General features: G+C 44.2%; 1 protein-coding gene across 1 annotated transcript in view; it reads right to left on the reverse strand.

The window, feature by feature from the left end:
• Window positions 1-3,909: 3,909 nt before the first annotated feature.
• LOC133389574 (cytochrome P450 2J5-like) overlaps window positions 3,910-20,221 on the reverse strand; it is a 34,898-nt gene continuing 18,586 nt past the window's right edge. Inside the window, exons 6-10 of the mRNA XM_061637509.1 lie at window positions 17,228-17,369; window positions 15,839-16,026; window positions 9,463-9,504; window positions 5,270-5,380; window positions 3,910-4,032 (exon numbers count right to left, since the gene is read on the reverse strand). Coding sequence (XP_061493493.1) covers window positions 4,003-4,032; window positions 5,270-5,380; window positions 9,463-9,504; window positions 15,839-16,026; window positions 17,228-17,369 — 513 coding nt within the window. The 3' untranslated portion in view covers window positions 3,910-4,002. The remainder of the gene's footprint in view (window positions 4,033-5,269; window positions 5,381-9,462; window positions 9,505-15,838; window positions 16,027-17,227; window positions 17,370-20,221) is intronic.

The raw sequence follows: 20,221 nt of genomic DNA on the forward strand, positions 1-20,221 counted from the left end.
TTTCCTCCTTTTGCCTTGCGGCCCCCTATTTTTATCTCTTCTTCTCCTTTTGCCGTGGACTTCATTGCAAGGACCATTGGCTGTTCTTTATTGTCATTGTTATTTTTAAATGTGCTTGCACCACCCCAGAGCACAGCATGGCTTATGCTGGGGCTGGTCGAGGAGGCCTGGCCCTGCAGCCCCTTGACACCACCCCTTCTGGTTGAAAGGAAGGATGCTTTAGATGTGAGCTGGGTGCTCCGATGTGAGCCCCGAGGGTCAGGGCAGCAGCTGCCTCTGCATGGGGCTCAGGTGCCTTTGCTTGAGGGGTGGTGATGACCCGGGAGAGGGCATTCTCTGTGGCAGCCCCTGAGCTGTGGAACTCCCTCTCCACCAAGGTGTGTCTGGCAACTCATTTGTACATCTTTTGGCAAATGCTGAAGATGTTCCTCTTTACCCTGGCCTTTGAGACCTGAGATACATATTTTTAGGACCCACCCTATTTTCTGTGATGTTGCAAGAACACTCTCCCTTCCTGAGGCTTCCGGGAACTGTTTTTCAGAAACATACTGCCTCTGACTAGGGTGGCAGAGCACAGCCATCATGGCTAGGAGCCATTGATAGCCCTCCATGAATTTGTCTAATCTTCTTTTAAAGCCATCCAAGCTGGTGGCCATTACTGCGTCTTGTGGGAGCAAATTCCATAGTTTACCAGAGCTTGGAAAAGTTACTTTTTTGAATTACAACTCCCATCAGCTCAATCCAGTGGCTGTGCTGGCTGGGGCTGATGGGAGTTGTAGTTCAAAAAAGTAACTTTTCCAAGCTCTGAGTAAAGAGGTACTTCCTTTTGTCTCTCCTGAATTTTCCAAGATTCAGTTTCTTTGAATGTCCATGAGTTCTAGTATTATGAGAGAGGGAGAGGAACTTTTCTCTATCCACTTTCTCAATGCCATGCATAATTTTATACACTTCTATCATGTCTCCTCTGACCCGCCTTTTCTCTAAACTAAAAAGCCCCAAATGCTGCAACCTTTCCTCGTAAGGGAGTCGCTCCATCCCCTTGATCATTCTGGTTGCCCTCTTCTGAACCTTTTCCAACTCTAGAATATCCTTTTTGAGATGAGGCGACCAGAACTGTACACAGTATTCCAAATGCGGCTGCACCATAGATTTATACAACGGCATTATGATATCGGCTGTTTTATTTTCAATACCTTTCCTAGTTATCCCTAGCATGGAATTTGCCTTTTTCACAGCTGCCACACACTGGGTCGACATTGTGCTGTCCACTACAACCCCGAGGTCTCTCTCCTGGTCGGTCACCACCAGTTCAGACCCCATGAGCGTATATGTGAAATTCAGATTTTTTGCTCCAATATGCATAATTTTACACTTGTTTATATTGAATTGCATTTGCCATTTTTCCACCCGTTCACTCAGTTTGGAGAGGTCTTTTTGGAGCTCTTTGCAATCCCTTTTTGTTTTAACAACCCTGAACAATTTAGTGTCATCAGCAAACTTGGCCACTTCACTGCTCACTCCTAATTCTAGGTCATTAATGAACAAGTTGAAAAGTACAGGTCCCAATACTGATCCTTGAGGGACTCCACTTTCTACAGCCCTCCATTGGGAGAACTGTCCGTTTATTCCTACTCTCTGCTTTCTGCTTCTTAACCAATTCCTTATCCACAAGAGGACCTCTCCTCTTATTCCATGACTGCTAAGCTTCCTCAGAAGTCTTTGGTGAGGTACCTTGCCAAAAGCTTTTTAAATGTCTAAGTACACTATGTCCACTATGTCCACTGAGTACTTGCGGATGTACTCTCGGAACCTCTTGCCATCATCTTTGAGAAATCATGGAGAACGGGAGCGGTGCCGGAGGATTAGAGACGGGCAAACGTCGTCCTGCTCTTTAAAAAGGGTAAAAAAGATCTGGGGAATTACAGGCCGGTCAGTCTGACTTCAATACCGGGAAAGATTTTAGAACGGATAATAAAAGAGTCCATTAGCAACTATCTAGATGACAATGCTGTGATTAGAAGGAGCCAGCATGGGTTTGTCAAAAAAAATCCTGTCAAACTAATCTCATCTCTTTTTTTGATTGGGTCACTAGCTTAGTAGATGGTGGAAATGCTGTAGATGTCATCTATCTAGATTTCAGCAAGGCGTTTGACAAAGTCCCCCACGACCTTTTGATTAGCAAACTCGTCAAATGCGGACTACATGGAAATACTGTCAGGTGGATTCACAACTGGTTGGAAAACCGTACTCAAAGAGTGGTCGTCGGTGGCTCTGCTTCGGACTGGAAGGAGGTCTTGAGTGGAGTGCCACAGGGTTCTGTCCTGGGGCCGATACTCTTCAACATTTTTATCAGTGACTTAGATGATGGGGTGGAGGGAAGCCTTATGAAGTTTGCAGATGATACGAAACTGGGAGGAATAGCTAACACAATGGAAGACAGGAATAAAATCCAAAGGGACCTGGATAGACTAGAAAATTGGGCTGAAATTAATAAAATGACATTCAATAAAGACAAATGCAGGATTCTGCATTTAGGCCACAAAAACAAAATGCACGGGTACAGGATGGGAAATACCCCGCTTAGCAGTAGTGCGTGTGAGAAGGACCTTGGAATTGTAGTGGATCGCAAATTGAACCTAGGAGCCTGCGAACCAAGATGGGAGAACTGGAGTGCTTGGTCTTAGAGGAGAGCATTGATATAGTGAGCATAACGGAGACCTGGTGGAATGGAGAAAATCAGTGGGATACGGTTATCCCTGGATATAAACTATATCGGAAGGACAGGGAAGGACGTATTGGTGGCGGAGTCGCTCTATACGTGAAAGAAGGCATTGAATCCAGCAAGCTCAAAACCCCAAAAGAGGCAGACTCCTCCACAGAATCGTTGTGCGTGGTGATACGGGGACAAGATGGAACCCTGCGGGACAGCACCATGGTGTCAAACCAAAGCCTCCCATAACTACTTTCTGGAAAAGGCCCTATTGGTAAGAGCAGAACCACTGAAGTACTGTGTCCTCACTCCACCCCCCTTGGCCACTCCAGAAGGATACTGTGGTCAATGGTATCAACAACCTTCAAGAAGTAAGGAGAGTGATCAGGGTCACACTTCCCCATCTCTCTCTCTCTCTCTCTGACAAATGACATTAAACTGATTGACCGAGGTGGCTTCAGTGCAATGACCAGGTCTGAAGCCAGATTGAATGGATCCGGATACTCAGTCTCCTCCAAGCCACCACCCTCTTGAGCACCATGCTCAAAGAAGGGGATATTTGCCACTGAGCAATAATTGCTTAACACTTCCAGGGAGGAGCTCTCAAGGACCTTCAAGGCAGATGGTACCTCACCCCCCTTCCAATGACGCATTAATCATTCTCTGGACCCACCATGTCAATTCCCTACGGCTAGCTCTAAGGAGCCAAGATAGGCAAGGATCAACGGGGGTAGGTAGTTGGATGCACTTTTTCAAGCGCTTGGGTATTGTCACCCAGAGCACATAAAGCATAATGTGATCATCTGCACAGGTGCAGATTTATTTATTTATTTCTCCGTGTTTTTACTAGGCAAATCTGAGTGTGGGTGTTCGTGGAGAGTGAGGCTTTTTGTTCAGTTCACTCTTGCGTCATATGACAGACTGCTGTCAGATCCTTTAATCCCAGCCTGGCATCAATATCTTTCTGAATTCTCTCCTTAAACAATGCATATGTTAAAGCCTAACAAACATGGCATTGCAACCAGGCATGCCGGACTGGAAATATGAAATGGAGAAGTAAAGGGTAAAGTTAAGTGGTAGGAAATTAAATTCCCAAGAAGCCACTCTAAAGCTCTCCAGCCTTTGTCTTCTGTGTGTTACAGCCTAATGAGGAATTGCACAGAGTTTAAATGGGTGGGGATGCACCACAGCTGCCATTACAGGACTTGTATTAGCTTCTTTCACTCCCTCTGGCAGCCGGAAGGTAAATGCTCTCATGAGGCAGGTAAAAAAAATAAAGAGCTCCATCCGTGCTAAGAATTCCCCCAAGCATGCACGGTTACCTGCAGAAGGAATAAACAGGAGGCAATAAGTATCACATACTTGCAGTACCACTAATTCTTTAAATTGTCACATCATACGCTATAATTAAGAGTGCACACCACATGGATCTACATTTGCGCACAGTGTACACACCGTAACATTATGAAGAAGCCATGTGCACCACATGTACATGCAAAAGGGAGGAGAGATGGTACCCATGGCCACACAATGAGACAGAAGTATGAAGCCATGTGCGTACATGTGCTGTGTACACTCAGCTTGCAATCCTATGTGCTGTTACTTGTGAGGAAGCCTCATTGAAGTCTGTAGGACTCACTTTTGAGGATACAAGTATAGGATACAAACTCTGTAGGAAGGCCAGGGAATAGCATCGGGAGCAGTGGTCCTCTATATGCCGAAAACAACGTAGGGTCAACAAGAAATCTCAGAAAGAGCAAGCCCCTCCACAGAATCACTGCACCAGGCCTGAAAAGTATTATCGTAAGAAGGGTTTGGGGTTTTTTTCCAACTCTGTGACCCACTCTGGAAAGAAACCTGAGTCCTCATGACCCTGTCTTGCTGCCTATAGCTCACCACATACAGGCATACCCCGCTTTAACATACGCAATGGGACCAGACCGTGTATGTAAAGTGAAAATATACTTAGTGAAGCAATTATCTATGCACGTACTGCACTGCAATCGCCACTAGATGTCAGCGGCGTCATGCCATTAAGTGTCCGTAATTGCGAAGCACGCGTACGTTAAGCGGGCATGTACGTTATAGCGAGGCGACGTTAAGTGAAGCGACGTTAAGCAGGGTATGCCTGTATTGAAAAATGTTCAGAACCTGATATGACTACAATATGGTGAAGGCAGACCCAGCACATGACAGCATCTTTTCCCAGCCAGGAGCCCTCCAGATGTTTTGGAGGATAAGCCCCATCAGCCCCAGCCACCAAAACATCTGGAGGGCACCAGGTTGGGGACCTGCAGAGCATGCGGTGCCTACATAACATCAAAAGTTTGTATTTGGTTGCCCTTTGGCTCCTTAGGTGATCTGGTAGTAGGTCCTAAACGTTGAAGAGTTGCCTTCAAAAGCCAGTCATGGTTTCTTTGCAATCTCTCACCTCCTATTTCAAGATCTTCTCAAAACAAAGCAAGCATTATTATTCAGCATCGCTGGGAAAAACTGGAGTTATGTTTTTAAAATGTCAGTGCATTTACCTGCCCCAAATGGGAAGAATTCTTCTCTCACCATAAATTTTCCATCCTTATCCAGGAAGTGGTTAGGGTTGAACTGGTGAGGGGTCTCCCAATGCTTGGGATCAAGATTAACAGAGCACAGATCTGGGATCACCAGAGTATTCTGCAAGGAATAGAAAAGTGGGCTCAGGTGTATGTCTTAATATTTTGATCAGATAGATATAGGTGGAGAAGAACTCTTAATTCAGGCCCAGCATCAGCATATGAGGAAGGCCAAACAAGAGATGGATTGATTCCATAAAGGAAGCCACAGACCTGAACTTACAAGATCTGAACAAGGTGGTTCATGACAGATGCTCTTGGAGGTCGCTGATTCATAGGGTTGCCATAAGTCGTGGTTGACTTGAAGGCACAGAACAACAACATCAGCATATGAGGGCAAATGCCAGGGGCCCAGGAGGATCCACCACAACAGATGATACCAGTCCTGTGAGCCCCCCTTTTATTTTATTTTTTATTCTTTGGCCAGGCACTAAAAGGAGCCCTTTAATTTTAATTTCCTCACAGTGTGGTGTCAGGGATGTGTACGTCACACAGACATGGCATTCTAGGGCAGCAACTGCAGAACCCACAGGTCTAACTCTGCAGCCCAGTGCTCTCCTCAAGGCCACATGCCTCTCAGCTGCACTGAAAAGAGCCCCAAGTGTGAGCAATTGGACTCACCAGCATGGCTGCCATTTTACCTTTCCTACAATGCAGTGCCTCCGATATACACATTGTTGGTATTGCATTGCCGCCCTGGGCTCCTACTGGGAGGAAGGGCAGGATATAAATCTAATAAATAAATAAATAGTGGTGGGATGAAAATGGCAGCTGCACCAGCAATGGCAGTCACTATTTTAATTTTCCCCTCACTGCAATTTCTGTCAAATTCATGGAGGAAAAGGCTAACAGTGGCTACTAGCCATTATGGCTATGCTCTGCCTCCATGGTGGAAGGTGGTATGTTTCCAAATACCAGTTGCTAGAAACTACAGGAGAGTGCCCTTTGCACTCGGGTCCTGCTTGTGGGCTTCCCACAGGCATCTGGCTGGCCATTGTGAGAACAGGATGCTGGATTAGATGGGCCACTGATCCAGCAGGCTCTTCTTATATTCTTATGCGATGTCTGTGATGTAAAGTTACAGATGTAAAGTTACAGGTGGAGGGTGTAAAATTGCAGCCACACCAGCAAGTCCAGCAGTGCAATCCTGGTGCTTCTTTTATTTATTTATTATTATTTTTAAAAGATGTTTTTAAAGCTTTTTTTAAAAAAAGAATGTTTTTAACGTTGTTTTGTTTTAATGTATTTTAAGGTCTTTTTATGATGTTTTAAAGTGCTTTTAGTGTTTCTGTTTGCCGCCCTCGGCTCCTGCTGGGAAGAGGGGTGGGATATCAATCAATCAATCAATCAATCAATCAATCAATCAATCAATCAATCAATCATTATTATTATTATTATTATTATTATTAAACTTTATATCCCACCCTTCCTCCCAGTAGGAGCCCAGGGCAATAAGCATCAGTGCTGGGGCCCACTGCCAGACTGCCTGTGTCAACAATGGGTCCCCCCACCAGTCAGCTGCAGTCATGTAAGCCTGGCTCATGTACTACTGAAGGGGGCCCACTGGGGGCATTTTGCCAAGGTACCTCTGAAAGTTGCCATTGGTCCTACACACACTGGCAATGTGTTAACGTGCCACGGCTCTGTCTATTTACTCAGCCCAACCTGTATAAGATAAAGGGCCAATGGAGATGTGGAGTCCCTGGTGTGACCATAGAGCTCCTCATAAACTCATCCATGTTGTATTCACTGTTTGGGGTGAAGAGTCTGGGATGCAAACTTCAAAGTAAAATAATATAAAATAAAATGCTGGGAAATGTATTGAAGCACTCCCCAACACTGAAGTGAGGGGTACAAACTGTTGTTCTTTGTCTGCAGATTTCAGAGCCCTGTGGAGCAGGGCACTGCAATTCTTATATCGACATGTTAGTTCTGTTGTCCTTGAGACTGTTAGTTTGAAGACCTTGCCATTTGCATCTCCTATTAGAACATGGCAAACCTAGTGCAAAGGGCAAATATAAAGTTTCACTCCTGCCTTGCTACAGTTCTTTGGTCACATTCACACCATACATTTAAGCGGAGAGCAATGCCGTCGGGAGTCTAGACCAAGAGGCTAGACTCCTAGCAGGGGCACCCATGGCAGAATGGTCAAAGCTGAAACACCAGACTAAAATGCATCAAACTCAGAGGAAGGCAATGGTAAACCACCTCTGAATACCTCTTACCACAAAAACCCTATGAAAATCAACTCATTTGAAATTTGGTGTTGGAGAAGAGCTTTGCGAAAAAGACAAATAACTGGGTGTTGGAACATATTAAACAAGAACTATCACTAGAAGCTAAAATGATGAAACTGAGGTTATCATACTTTGGACACATAATGGGAAGACATGATTCACTAGAAAAGACAATAATGCTGGGAAAAACAGAAGGGAGTAGAAAAAGAGGAAGGCCAAACAAGAGATGGATTAATTCCGTAAAGGAAGGCACAGACCTGAACTTACAAGATCTGGTGGTTCATGACAGATGCTCTTGGAGGTCACTGATTCATAGGGTCGCCATAAGTCGTAATCGACTTGAAGGCACATAACAACAACAACAAAACTCACATTTAATGTACATGGCTTCCCCCAAAGAATCCTGGGAACTGTAGCTTACCCTCACAGAACTACAATCCCCAGCACCCTTAACAAACTACAGTTCCCAGGATTCTTTCGGGGAAGCCATTTGTTTTGAGTGTTTGGTGTTGTTATGACCCAGGACTGGGGGGGGGGCTTCAAGGAGGGGGATTCTGAATTTGAGGACTGGGGAGATGACTTGAGGGAGGAGGGCTCGCAGCATGCCCAGTCACTTGCCCCCCCACGGAAGCCCAGCCTGGCCTGTCAGAGGCTGCTCCTTTGGACACTTCCCCCTTGCCCGTGCCTGAAGCACCAACTTGCTGATCCCCAGCCAGGCGCCCAGCTGCTTCCCACGCCTGAACAGACTCTTTCTCTACTTTTGCAGTACTGACTGGTTGTGTAATGTGGCCTTCTGTGATATGTTATATTATATTTATAGTGTGGTATTAACTCTTGTATTGTAATATGTGCTATTTGTTATTTTTTATTATGGTTGTATTATTTTGTCTGAAATTGTTTTGCAATTTTTTGCTCTTGTTATAAGTTATTTCAATTGTTGTGTTTTTGCTTTCTTGTTGTAAGTCGCTTTGAGTTCTACCATTGAAAAAAAGTGACTAACAAATGCCAGTAATAAATAGATAATAAATAAATAAATAAATAGCCCCCATCATTCAGAGGGAGAAGCTGAGGTCCAGCCCCCTTCGCCCCATTCCCAGCGGCTTCTGAGGTGCAAAAAGCAACAGTCGGGGTTAAGGAGGAGCTGTTGTTTAAGTGGGTGCTGAGGAGGGGGAAGTTGCTGCGTCAATGTCTGTGGCTGCAAAGACATGCTTAGTCAGTATTAGAGAGGGAATTCGTTTCTAGAAAGCATAGTTAGGTGAATGAATCGGAAAGCTTTTGGCATAACTGTAACCTTAATAAAAAAGAGAAAACCTCACAGAACTGTGTACATCTGCATCTCTCAGCTTTGGGCAGGACAGATGTGAATGTGACCACATATACACAGCAATAGTTTTTCGTTACATATAAGCAAAGATACAGTGCCTGATGACTGTATCCTAAGCAGAGGTGCCTATGTTGGGGAAGGAATTTCAGTGTGAAGGAAGTTATAGGGCAGAATGACACATTATGCCAAAGGTGCTGCTGACAAACTTCCCCCCTCTCTGATGGGTGGTAAGATTTACCCGTGTCCTGACATCTTTTGTCATCCTGTGGTGCATTTTCCTGCTCTTGCCAGTGGGGGCTTGTAACATGAAGCCGGGAAGAGGGCATACTTGATGATGTAAGAACACTACCTGCAACAATGCAACAGGAAGTAGGAAAATTCAACAGAGGGTGCTGTTTTCAGTGAAAGCACCATCTTTTCTCCCCAAAATCTGTTGCTGTGGCCTCTGGTTCTCAGTCAGAGTTGCACAGAATGAATCACTCTGAGAACCATTTTTACCAACTCAGAAGGGCCACATCCATCTGTTAACTGCAAGAAAGCATTTGTGAAAGTGATGTTTTCTTTTCCACTCATGAGGCATACCTCTATTTTCAGGTGGGATGACAATGGATGACTGAAGAAATTCTTTAAATGGTTAAAGAGAGAAGGAAAGCAAAAGGAGAGAGAAACATGGTTAGAACCCTAAATGCAACAGTACAGCGACTAGTACATAGGGACAAAGAGAACTATTACCATGGTTATTTTATAGAAATAGGATAATAAAAAAGAGCCCTATTCCAAAAGATTAGAGAAATCAACGGGAAATTTAAACCAAAGGTAGGGATATTGAATAATCAACAGGGGAACACACTGACTGACCGAGATGAAATAAAAGGAAGATGGAAGCAACACACTGAAGAACTCTGTAAAAGACATGCCAGAATGACAGATTCATTCACGGAGGAACCGTATGATGAAGAACCAGACATTTTAAAATGTGAGGTGAAAGCTGCGGTTAAAATACTTGGAAGAAACAAATCACCAGGAACAGATGGCATTCCAATAGCTTAAGCACAGCTCTCACTAACAGCCTGCACAAATGAAGAAGCTGGCGAACTGCTACAACAGGAGGCCTACTGATGACTCTAGCAAGATGTTTAGAGTTTGCCAGCAATGGGTAGCTCTCCCTGATTGCTCGGTGATAGTTAGAAGATGATGGAAGGAAATCTAGGTCTCATCCTGGCTACCTATCTCACCCTTGTCACTCCAAACGCTGTATCGCCTGTGTGTACCTCAGGGAGGCAGTTACTTTCACAAGCATTAGGACAGGCAGGACATATTACATCAAATAGAACATCACCTGCAGGTCCTGCAATATATGTTATCGAATGCAAAAGACCAGGATGTCATATCCAATACGTAGGAGAAACCACACCTGACCTACGCACACGCTTCAGAAACCACAAATTGGCAATCTTAACAACAAAAAAGAGCAACCAGTTGCAAAACATTTCAACACTGAGGGTCACAGCCTGTTGGACTTTTCTGTAACAGCTGTAGAGATGCCAACAGATCCAGCAGCACTGACTAAAAGGGATTACTTTTGGATATACTCTCTGGACACATTGGCACCACATGGCCTGAACCTGGAGGACAGTACAAACATTACTTAACTTCTGCAAATGAAGCCACTCTGAGCATTCCATCCTCGAAGCTCTATAACTGCCACCTTGGTAACAACATTTGTATGTTTGCAGCTAATGAAGGCGGAAGCTGAAACATTTTGGTAATACAATAAAAACCTCTGTTTTGTTAATCACAATTACGTGCATATATTTTTAGGAGATTAACGAAATCCTTATAGGGATCCAGAGCAAGCTTGGGTGAAGTTCTCTTTGTTGCTTTCAAAACTGTCTATATATTGGGAAAGATTTATTGCACAAGAATTCAACTTTAATTGCACAACCTAAATTTGCTTGTATTTGCCTCCGGAAACAGCAACCATCTCTCGAAGCACCCTCAGTAAATCCCTTAGGGTTTTCTTTTTCCTATCCACTGATCTCCCTGTCTTTATTGACCCCATAGCACTCGACTCTCCTTTGAATCATAAGAACATAAGAAGAGCCTGCTGGATCAGGCCAGCGGCCCATCTAGTCCAGCATCCTGTTCTCACAGTGGCCAACCAGGTGCCTGGGAGAAGCCCGCAAGCAGGACCCGAGTGCAAGAACACTCTCCCCTCCTGAGGCTTCCAGCAACTGGTTTTCAGAAGCATGCTGCCTCTGACTAGGGTGGCACAGCACAGCCATTATGGCTAGTAGCCATTGATAGCCCTGTCCTTCATGAATTTGTCTAATCTTCTTTTAAAGTCATCCAAGCTGGTGGCCATTACTGCATCTTGTGGGAGCAAATTCCATAGTTTAACTATGCGCTGAGTAAAGAAGTACTTCCTTTTGTCTGTCCTGAATCTTCCAACATTCAGCTTCTTTGAATGTCCACGAGTTCTAGTATTATGAGAGAGGGAGAAGAACTTTTCTCTATCCACTTTCTCAATGCCATGCATAATTTTATACACTTCTATCATGTCTCCTCTGACCCGCCTTTTCTCTAAACTAAAAAGCCCCAAATGCTGCAACCTTTCCTCGTAAGGGAGTCGCTCCATCCCCTTGATCATTCTGGTTGCCCTCTTCTGAACCTTTTCCAACTTTATAATATCCTTTTTGAGATGAGGCAACCAGAACTGTACACAGTATTCCAAATGCGGCCACACCATAGATTTATACAATGGCATGATGATATCGGCTCTTTTATTTTCAATACCTTTCCTAATTATCGCTAGCATGGAATCTGCCTTTTTCACAGCTGCCACACACTGGGTCGACATTGTGCTGTCCACTACAACCCCGAGGTCTCTCTCCTGGTCGGTCACCGCCAGTTCAGACCCCATGAGTGTATATGTGAAATTAAGATTTTTTGCTCCAATATGCATAATTTTACACTTGTTTATATTGAATTGCATTTGCCATTTTTCCGCCCATTCACTCAGTTTGGAGAGGTCTTTTTGGAGCTCTTTGCAATCCCTTTTTGTTTTAACAACCCTGAACAATTTAGTGTCGTCAGCAAACTTGGCCACTTCACTGCTCACTCCTAATTCTAGGTCATTAATGAACAAGTTGAAAAGTACAGGTCCCAATACTGATCCTTGAGGGACTCCACTTTCTACAGCCCTCCATTGGGAGAACTGTCCGTTTATTCCTACTCTCTGCTTTCTGCTTCTTAACCAATTCCTTATCCACAAGAGGACCTCTCCTCTTATTCCATGACTGCTAAGCTTCCTCAGAAGTCTTTGGTGAGGTACCTTGTCAAACGATTTTTGAAAGTCTAAGTACACTATGTCCACTGGATCACCTCTATCTATATGCTTGTTGACACTCTCAAAGAATTCTAGTAGGTTACTGAGACAGGACTTTCCCTTGCAGAAGCCATGCTGGCTCTGCTTCAGCAAAGCTTGTTCTTCTATGTGCTTAGTTAATCTAGCTTTAATAATACTTTCTAGCAGTTTTCCAGGGACAGAAGTTAAGCTAACTGTCCTGTAATTTCCGGGATCCCCTCTGGATCCCTTTTTGAAGATTGGCGTTACATTTGCCACTTTCCAGTCCTCAGGCATGGAGGAGGACCCGAGGGACAAGTTACATATTTTAGTTAGCAGATCAGCAATTTCACATTTGAGTTCTTTGAGAACTCTCGGGTGGATGCCATCCAGGCTCGGTGATTTGTCAGTTTTTATATTGTCCATTAAGCCTAGAACTTCCTCTCTCGTTACCACTATTTGTCTCAGTTCCTCAGAATCCCTTTCTGCAAATGTTAGTTCAGGTTCAGGGATCTGCCCTATATCTTCCACTGTGAAGACAGATGCAAAGAGTTCATTTAGCTTCTCTGCAATCTCCTTATCGTTCTTTTGTACACCTTTGACTCCCTTATCATCCAAGGGTCCAATCGCCTCCCTAGATGGTCTCCTGCTTTGAATGTATTTATAGAATTTTTTGTTGTTGGTTTTTATGTTCTTAGCAATGTGCTCCTCAAATTCTTTTTTAGCATCCCTTATTGTCTTCTTGCATTTCTTTTGCCAGAGTTTGTGTTCTTTTTTATTTTCTTCATTCGGACAAGACTTCCATTTTCTGAAGGAAGACTTTTTGCCTCTGAGAGCTTCCTTGACTTTGCTCGTTAACCATGCTGGCATCTTCTTGGCCCTGACAGTACCTTTTCTGATCTGCGGTATGCACTCCAGTTGAGCTTCTAATATAGTGTTTTTAAACAACTTCCAAGCATTTTCGAGTGATGTGACCCTCTGGACTTTGTTTTTCAGCTTTCTTTTTACCTATCCCCTCATTTTTGTGAAGTTTCCTCTTTTGAAGTCAAATGTGACTGTGTTGGATTTTCTTGGCAATTGGCTATTTACATGTATGTTTAATTTAATAGCACTATGGTCACTGCTTCCAATCGGTTCGACAACACTTACATCTCGCACCAGGTCCCGGTCCCCACTGAGGATTAAGTCCAGGGTTGCCATCCCATGGGTTTCTCTACACCTCCAATTCTGTTATCTCCATTCACTCTTTTCTGAGAAATGAGCAGTGTACTGTACTTCCTGTACAGTGCCTGTACTTCCACTTTTTACAAAGTTTAGGCAGACCTTAGGCATTCCTGCCAAGAGGTTGGAAAGAACCACAGGTATTGGTGTTCTTCCCTCTGGGAAGGTTACGTCCTGTGAACTTGATACTGTGAAGGCATGTCCTAGTGTGATGTTGTCAGGAGCTGGAGGAGTGTGTAACAATCGTGGGAGAAGTGAGGAATGAAAACCATCAGGATGTTCTCAAGAGACGAATGGCACAACTAGCAGGCCAGCTGAGCTGATGCTCCAACAGATGGTGCCTACAGAAGAGCCCTCTTTGCACATTGGCTGTATGAAGTGGCTCATTGTGTTGAAAAAGGAGGCCTGGAGCTGCACATTTAGCCTCACCTCCAAAGTCAAGTGGCTCCTCCCATTATTATTGTGATCGAGTTTGTCATAATTTCTGCAGCAGGGAGCCTATTCAACACATGACGTGTCCCTGGGGAGAGTAGAAGCCCAGGCAATCAGGCCTCTAAATCATAGGGGACGGGGTGGGGTGGGGCAGGGTGGGGTGTCTCTATGCACGAAGCATGTGCAGCTTAGCAAATCTAGGGGTGGGCAAATCTGTCAGCTTCAACTTGTCTCAGTTCCTCCTTTTTCCAATCTTCCATCCTCCACATTTCCACATCAGTTTGCAATTTATTTTTAAAGTCCTTGTGAAAATTTATTAGTGATTTTCCTCCTAATATATGCATATTTTGCAAAACTGTTTCCCCTGATAAAATGCATTTTTGTACATCATTTCCATTTTATGCATTTTTTAAATACTTTACTCTAGAACAGCCTTTCCCAACCGGTGTGCCTCCAGATGTTGTTGGACAACATAAGAACATAAGAACATAAGAAGAGCCTGCTGGATCAGGCCAGTGGCCCATCTAGTCCAGCATCCTGTTCTCACAGTGGCCAACCAGGTGCCTGGGGAAAGCCCGCAAGACCACAACTCCCATCAGCCTCAGCCATTGGCAATGGTGACTGAGGCTGATGGGAGTTGTGGTCCAACAACATCTGGAGGCACACTGGTTGGAAAAGGCTGCTCTAGTAGATGCTTTTTTGTACATGTAACTTGGCTGGAGAGATGGATTGCAAAATTTAGAGACATGCAAATTTTCAAGGCTAACTGTCTTTCAATTTGTGTATTGTTTCAGGAAGCACAGATTTGGTAGGTTCACCCTTAAATGCAAAGTGAACCAAATCTCTCCCCCATCCCTCATAACAGCCCCTGTATCCATTGAACTGACGTGTAAGGGGAAAGGCTTATCACATCCTAACTTCTAACCCTGTCCAATTGGGGATGTTTAAATACAGTCAGCGGTGGCTGGTGGCTCCATGTCAGTGGGGCAGTGGAATCTGCTCTGGGTTTTAGTCTGAACTTTCAAGAAGCTGTCCATTCTATTTCCTAACTGAGCAGAGCAGAGGGAGCTGTGTCAGCTGGTCCAGAGGATATATGAGCAAGCCAGCTCTCAGAGAGTGAGTGAACAGAGCGAGTGAACAGGGAGAGCTAACAGGAGTTTGGGAGAGGAGTTCGCTGGGGAAGGTCAACGGGGAGGTCCTCCCCAGTTTTCTTCTTGTACAGCATACCACATACCAATGGGACTCTCCTATTTACCCAGAAGGAAGACACACGGTGTGGGACCGCAATACCTTGTGGAACGCCTCTCCCGCTATGAACCTACCCGTTCACTTCGTTCAGTATCCAAGGCCCTCCTCCGGGTACCAACTCACCAGGATGCCCGGAGGATTGTTATTAGATCTAGGGCCTTTTCTGTGGTGGCCCCCGAACTGTGGAACAGCCTACCTGAGGAGATACGCCTGGCGCCTATGGTACTTTCTTTTAGGCGCCAGGTTAAGACCTGGCTATACTCCCAGGCATTTTAATGTTCAATTTTAATGTCAATATGTTCCATTTAATGTTTTTGTTTAATTTGCTGTTGTTCGTTATTGATTTTATTGTATATTGTATTTTAATCCTGTTTTGTTCACCGCCCAGAGAGCTACTCGCTATGGGCGGTTTAAAAATGAAACAAATAAATAAATAAAATAAAAAATAATAAATAGAGTGCTATCACAGTGGAACCAATGACCTAGGGAGGTGGTGGGCTCTCCAACACTGGAAGCCTCTGGACACCCACCTGTCGGGTATGCATTGATTTGGATTGCTACATTGAGCAGGGGGTTGGACTCGATGGCCTTATAGGCTGCTTCACACTCTACGAATCCATAATTCTAAGGTAGAGCCACCAGCTGCCACTGAATACAGTCTGTACCCTTTTCTTGGGAAAGAGGAAGGCTGTGGTATAAGTCACTCCATACCTTTTCAATGAAGCGGCCAAGCACGATCAATGCATCTACACACACTCTGGGGCCCCCAAATAGTATGATGTTGCTGAAGCGCTGGATCTCGTTAATCACGGCACGTGTATAGGGCAACTTTTTTCTGTCCTCGTAGCAGATTGATTTGGAGGAACTGAGAGCACTTCCCAGCTCCTTCTTGACTTTCTCTGAGAAAGGAAAAATAATTTCAATCCAAAGGTGGAGAGGAAGATGGAGGATCTCCTTAGGAAGCACTCTTGCCTCAGGGGACCTCAGGCTGTTCTTCTGAAGTTCATTAGAGTGCCCCCAAGATCCCAGCTACTAAACATCAGCAAAACAGAGCCTCCAGATACTCTGCCAAGAACATTTTTTTAAAAGAACATTGATACTATCATGTGTACCTGGATAAATAAAACAGATGCTTGGGAATATTATCAAGAACCAATGGAGACTTGTGGCTCCGATGTCAGTGAATCTGGTCCAGGTTTTAGTCCGAACTTGAAAGGAGGTGTCAAAGGTGCATGTTGGACAGCTCCTTGAAAGTTCGGACTAAAACCTGGAGTAGATTCACAGTTCCACTGACACTAGAGCCAGCTGTCCCCACCATCAAGTACATACATTGTCTCTCTTTCCTATGCTTTGGGGCTATTACTCTTCAGAAGTTCACATAAAAGCAAACCGCTTTTGATGATCTCCTAAGTACAGTCTCTTGCTGGAGCTGAACAGCCAGTTAGCAGGTACCATAGTTTTGTTTTGATCTTACACCTTGACAAGTATATTGCAGCATAAAATGCCCCTGCTGAGAGTTCCAGCCAGCTCGCCACACCCTTTTTGAGAATACTCCATTCCATTGCCCCCTTCCCCCCAGTTTTCCATTGTTCCCCCCTTCCCGCAACAAGCATTCCATGTCCACTAAGCATGCTCAATCCTCAAGGGCTGTTTTGAAGGTTCCCCTATAAGAGTTTTTTTTTGTACTTCTGAAAACTTTGGGGTTCCCCCAAACCTGCTGATATCTCCTCCTCTTACATGGATCATGCTGTTTTGGCTAGATAAGGTTAAACATTCAGAGAAGAAGCCCTTTGTTAGTATATAAGATACCCCTCAGTTACAATCCCATTACTTAGTTTTAACATAGGAAGCTGCCTTGTGCCAACCTGGGCCACTGGGTCATTCAGCTCAGTACTGTCCTCACTGATTGGCAGTGGTGCTCCAGGGTTTCAGTGAGAAGACATTCCAGTCCTACCTGGAGATGATGAGGTTTGAACCTTGGACCTTCTGCAAGCCAAGCAGGCGCTCTACCGCTGAGCTATGGACCTTCCCCAATTTTTTCCTATACCTATAGATAAATAATTAAGTATCCTTCACATCCTTTGTACAAGCTCTTCTCACCTTGAATATCAGGATGAGCCACCATAAAATGCAGAGCCCAGGATAGGGTGGCAGTTAAAGTGTCTGTGCCGGCAACAAAGAGGTCAAAGATTACTTGAACAAGGTTTTCTTCCTCAAATGTCGTTGTGGAGTCGATTTTCTCCTGTAGGTTAGAAGCGTGAAAAGTTCAACCCAAAATACTCAAAGCTATGCCATCTCAATTTGGAATCATTGCATTGTATTTTATGTATTTTAATTTATTTTAATGTCTTTGTGATTTTATTGTTTACAATTTTATTATGTATGTGTTTGATTTTATTTTTGTAAGCTGCCCTGAGTGCCCTATTATAGGGTAGAAGGGCAGGATAGAAATATTTTAAATAAATAAAATAAATTGCCTTGACTTTGCCCTTTGCACTGAATGCAGTTCTTGAAACTTTTACTTCATTTCTTTGCTCAATGGATTTTATTGCATCCTTTTCCAGGGGCGGTATCCAGAGGAACAGTGCTCAGCCCCAACCTTGCCTCCATCCTGCCCCATCCCAACACCATCCAGACAAACGGCAGTGCTGTAGGCCTCAGGAAGATGGCTCCATGGCACTACCTCACTGTGCTGGACCAATTGAGGCAGGGGTGGGGAATCTTTTTCAGTCCCAGGGCCACACTACCTTGTAGACAGTGAAGACTGGTGACTCCGATGCCAGTGGGGCACTGAATCCGCTCTGGGTTTTAGTCTGAATTTTCAAGGAACTGTCCAAGGTGCTCAAAGCATCAAGGAGCTTGTAAATTCGGATTAAAACCCGGAGCAGATTCAGTGCCCCACTGACATCAGAGCCACCAGTATCCACTGCTTGTAGACAACCTTTCAGGAACCATATGCCAGTGGTGGGTGGGAATAGGGACAAAAGCGGGTGTGGCCTGAGACGTATGGCGGTGTGTGCAGCTCTTCCCTGTATTCAGTAGGCCACATGCCAGCTATGTGAACGTTAGTTTTCTACACCTACAAAAGCATATCTCTCCATTCTCCATCCAGACCAACAAGGACAAACAGTTGGAAGTTTCAGGACAGACAAAGTTTGTGAGACAGACACAATAATAACCTTTAAATGTCTCTAACATTTAATATGCCTCCCCAAGCTTCCCTGGACCCTTAGGGTTGCATTTAATTCAAAGTAGACCCACTGAAATTAATGAACCTAAGTTAGGCATGTCTATTAACTTCAATAGATCTACTCTGAGCAGGACCAGCATCGAATACCACCCTTAAACTTTTTAATTCTCAGTTTTGTGCACTGGTTAGTTTCATTTATAAGGAACAGTTGCATTTTGTTTTATTTTGCTTTAGGACGTTTGATTGACTGTTGTGCTTTAAAGTAAACTGTTGAGAGGTTTTTATTATTCATTTTAGTTTATTGATAATGTTGTTTTCCCACATAAGCAATATTTGAAGTACTTATGCTGTGTTTTAAGTGGTACAATTTTTTAATTAATAAATAAACAGGACACGTGGAAACTAAGGGTGGAAGAGTCTCTGTTTTGGTGCTGTCAGTTTCTCATTATTCCAATCTTAAATTTAGTTCTCCACATCACTGCAGCAATTTGCATTTTAAAAAAATCCCCATGCAAATCCGGCATTTTAGTGGAAATTTATCCTATTAAACACATTTTTATTACTGATTGACACATTTTGCAAGCAATATATACTGATATAATGCATTTTTGTTATTTTCACTAATATATTCATTTTAAGCATATTTTCCTTTAATGTATGCATTTTATAAATACTGTTTGCAGGGCCGGTTTCAGAGGACAGCCAGGTCGGGCCCTGGCAGAGGGCCCCTGTGGCCCAGAGGAGCCCCTGAAGGGCCCCTTCTTAGGGTGGAAGCGTAGTACTCCTGTTCCATGATCCTTGGCAGTGTTGGCTCCTGGCCCTGCTGCAGATCATGGACAGGCAGCTTGTAGGCACCTCCCCAATACAGACAGGCAGGCATGCTAGGTATGCACATTCCTGTATTCAACCAAGATGTTGGTGGGGGCTTCTCTAAGGGGTTGACTCCCATGCCATCATTTTGGTTGATGGTAGGCATGGGTGCTATGTGCTCATGTCATTCCTGTGAGACGACACAAGACATTCATGTGAGATGACTGCATGGGGCATGAAGGTGGGCACTGCGGGCCTGTGGCAGGCTGGTTCCCAAGGGCTCAGTCATGCCTGGCTCCAGCCCTGACTGTTTGATTGGAGAACTGCATCACAAAATTCAGATAAGTGTGCATTTCAAAGGCTGACTGCAGTTTGTTCTCATATTGTTTTGGAAAATGCTAGCTTTAAATGTAAACCGAACCAAATTTCTCCCTCATCCATAATGGAAACTGGTGTGAGGGGTAGAAGAAGCCCTGAGTGCTAGAGAGGGTTTCCCTCACACCAAAGCAACAGCCTCTCATAGCTGGTGGACTGCTTTTGGCTAAGCAGGTTGCGAGCTGTGCAAGAATTTAAACACTCACTAGCAGAAATACTAGCAGAAAAAAGCTAAGGCAGCTATGAGAGAACTAGAAAAGGTCCTCAAATGCAAAGATGGATCACTGAACACTAAAGTCAGGATCATTCAGACCGTGGTATTCCCGATCTCTATGTATGGATGTGAAAATCAGCTCATTTGAAATGTGCTGTTGGAGGAGAGCTTTGCGGATGCCATGGACCGCAAAAAAGACAAATAATTGGATGTCAGAACAAATTAAACCAGAACTGCCAGTAGAAGCTAAAATGATGAAACTGAGGTTATCATACTTTGGACACATCATGAGAAGACACGATTCACTAGAAAATACAATAATGCTGAGAAAAACAGAAGGAAGTAGAAAAAGAGGAAGGCCAAATAAGAGATGGATTAATTCCATAAAGGAAGCCACAGACCTGAACTTACAAGTTCTAAACAGGGTGGTTCATGACAGATGCTCTTTGAGGTCACTGATTCATAGTGTCGCCATAAGTCATAATTGACTTGAAGGCGCATAACA

The sequence above is a fragment of the Rhineura floridana genome, chromosome 7 (genome assembly GCF_030035675.1).
Source record: "Rhineura floridana isolate rRhiFlo1 chromosome 7, rRhiFlo1.hap2, whole genome shotgun sequence".
Classification (NCBI taxonomy): Eukaryota; Metazoa; Chordata; class Lepidosauria; order Squamata; family Rhineuridae; genus Rhineura; species Rhineura floridana.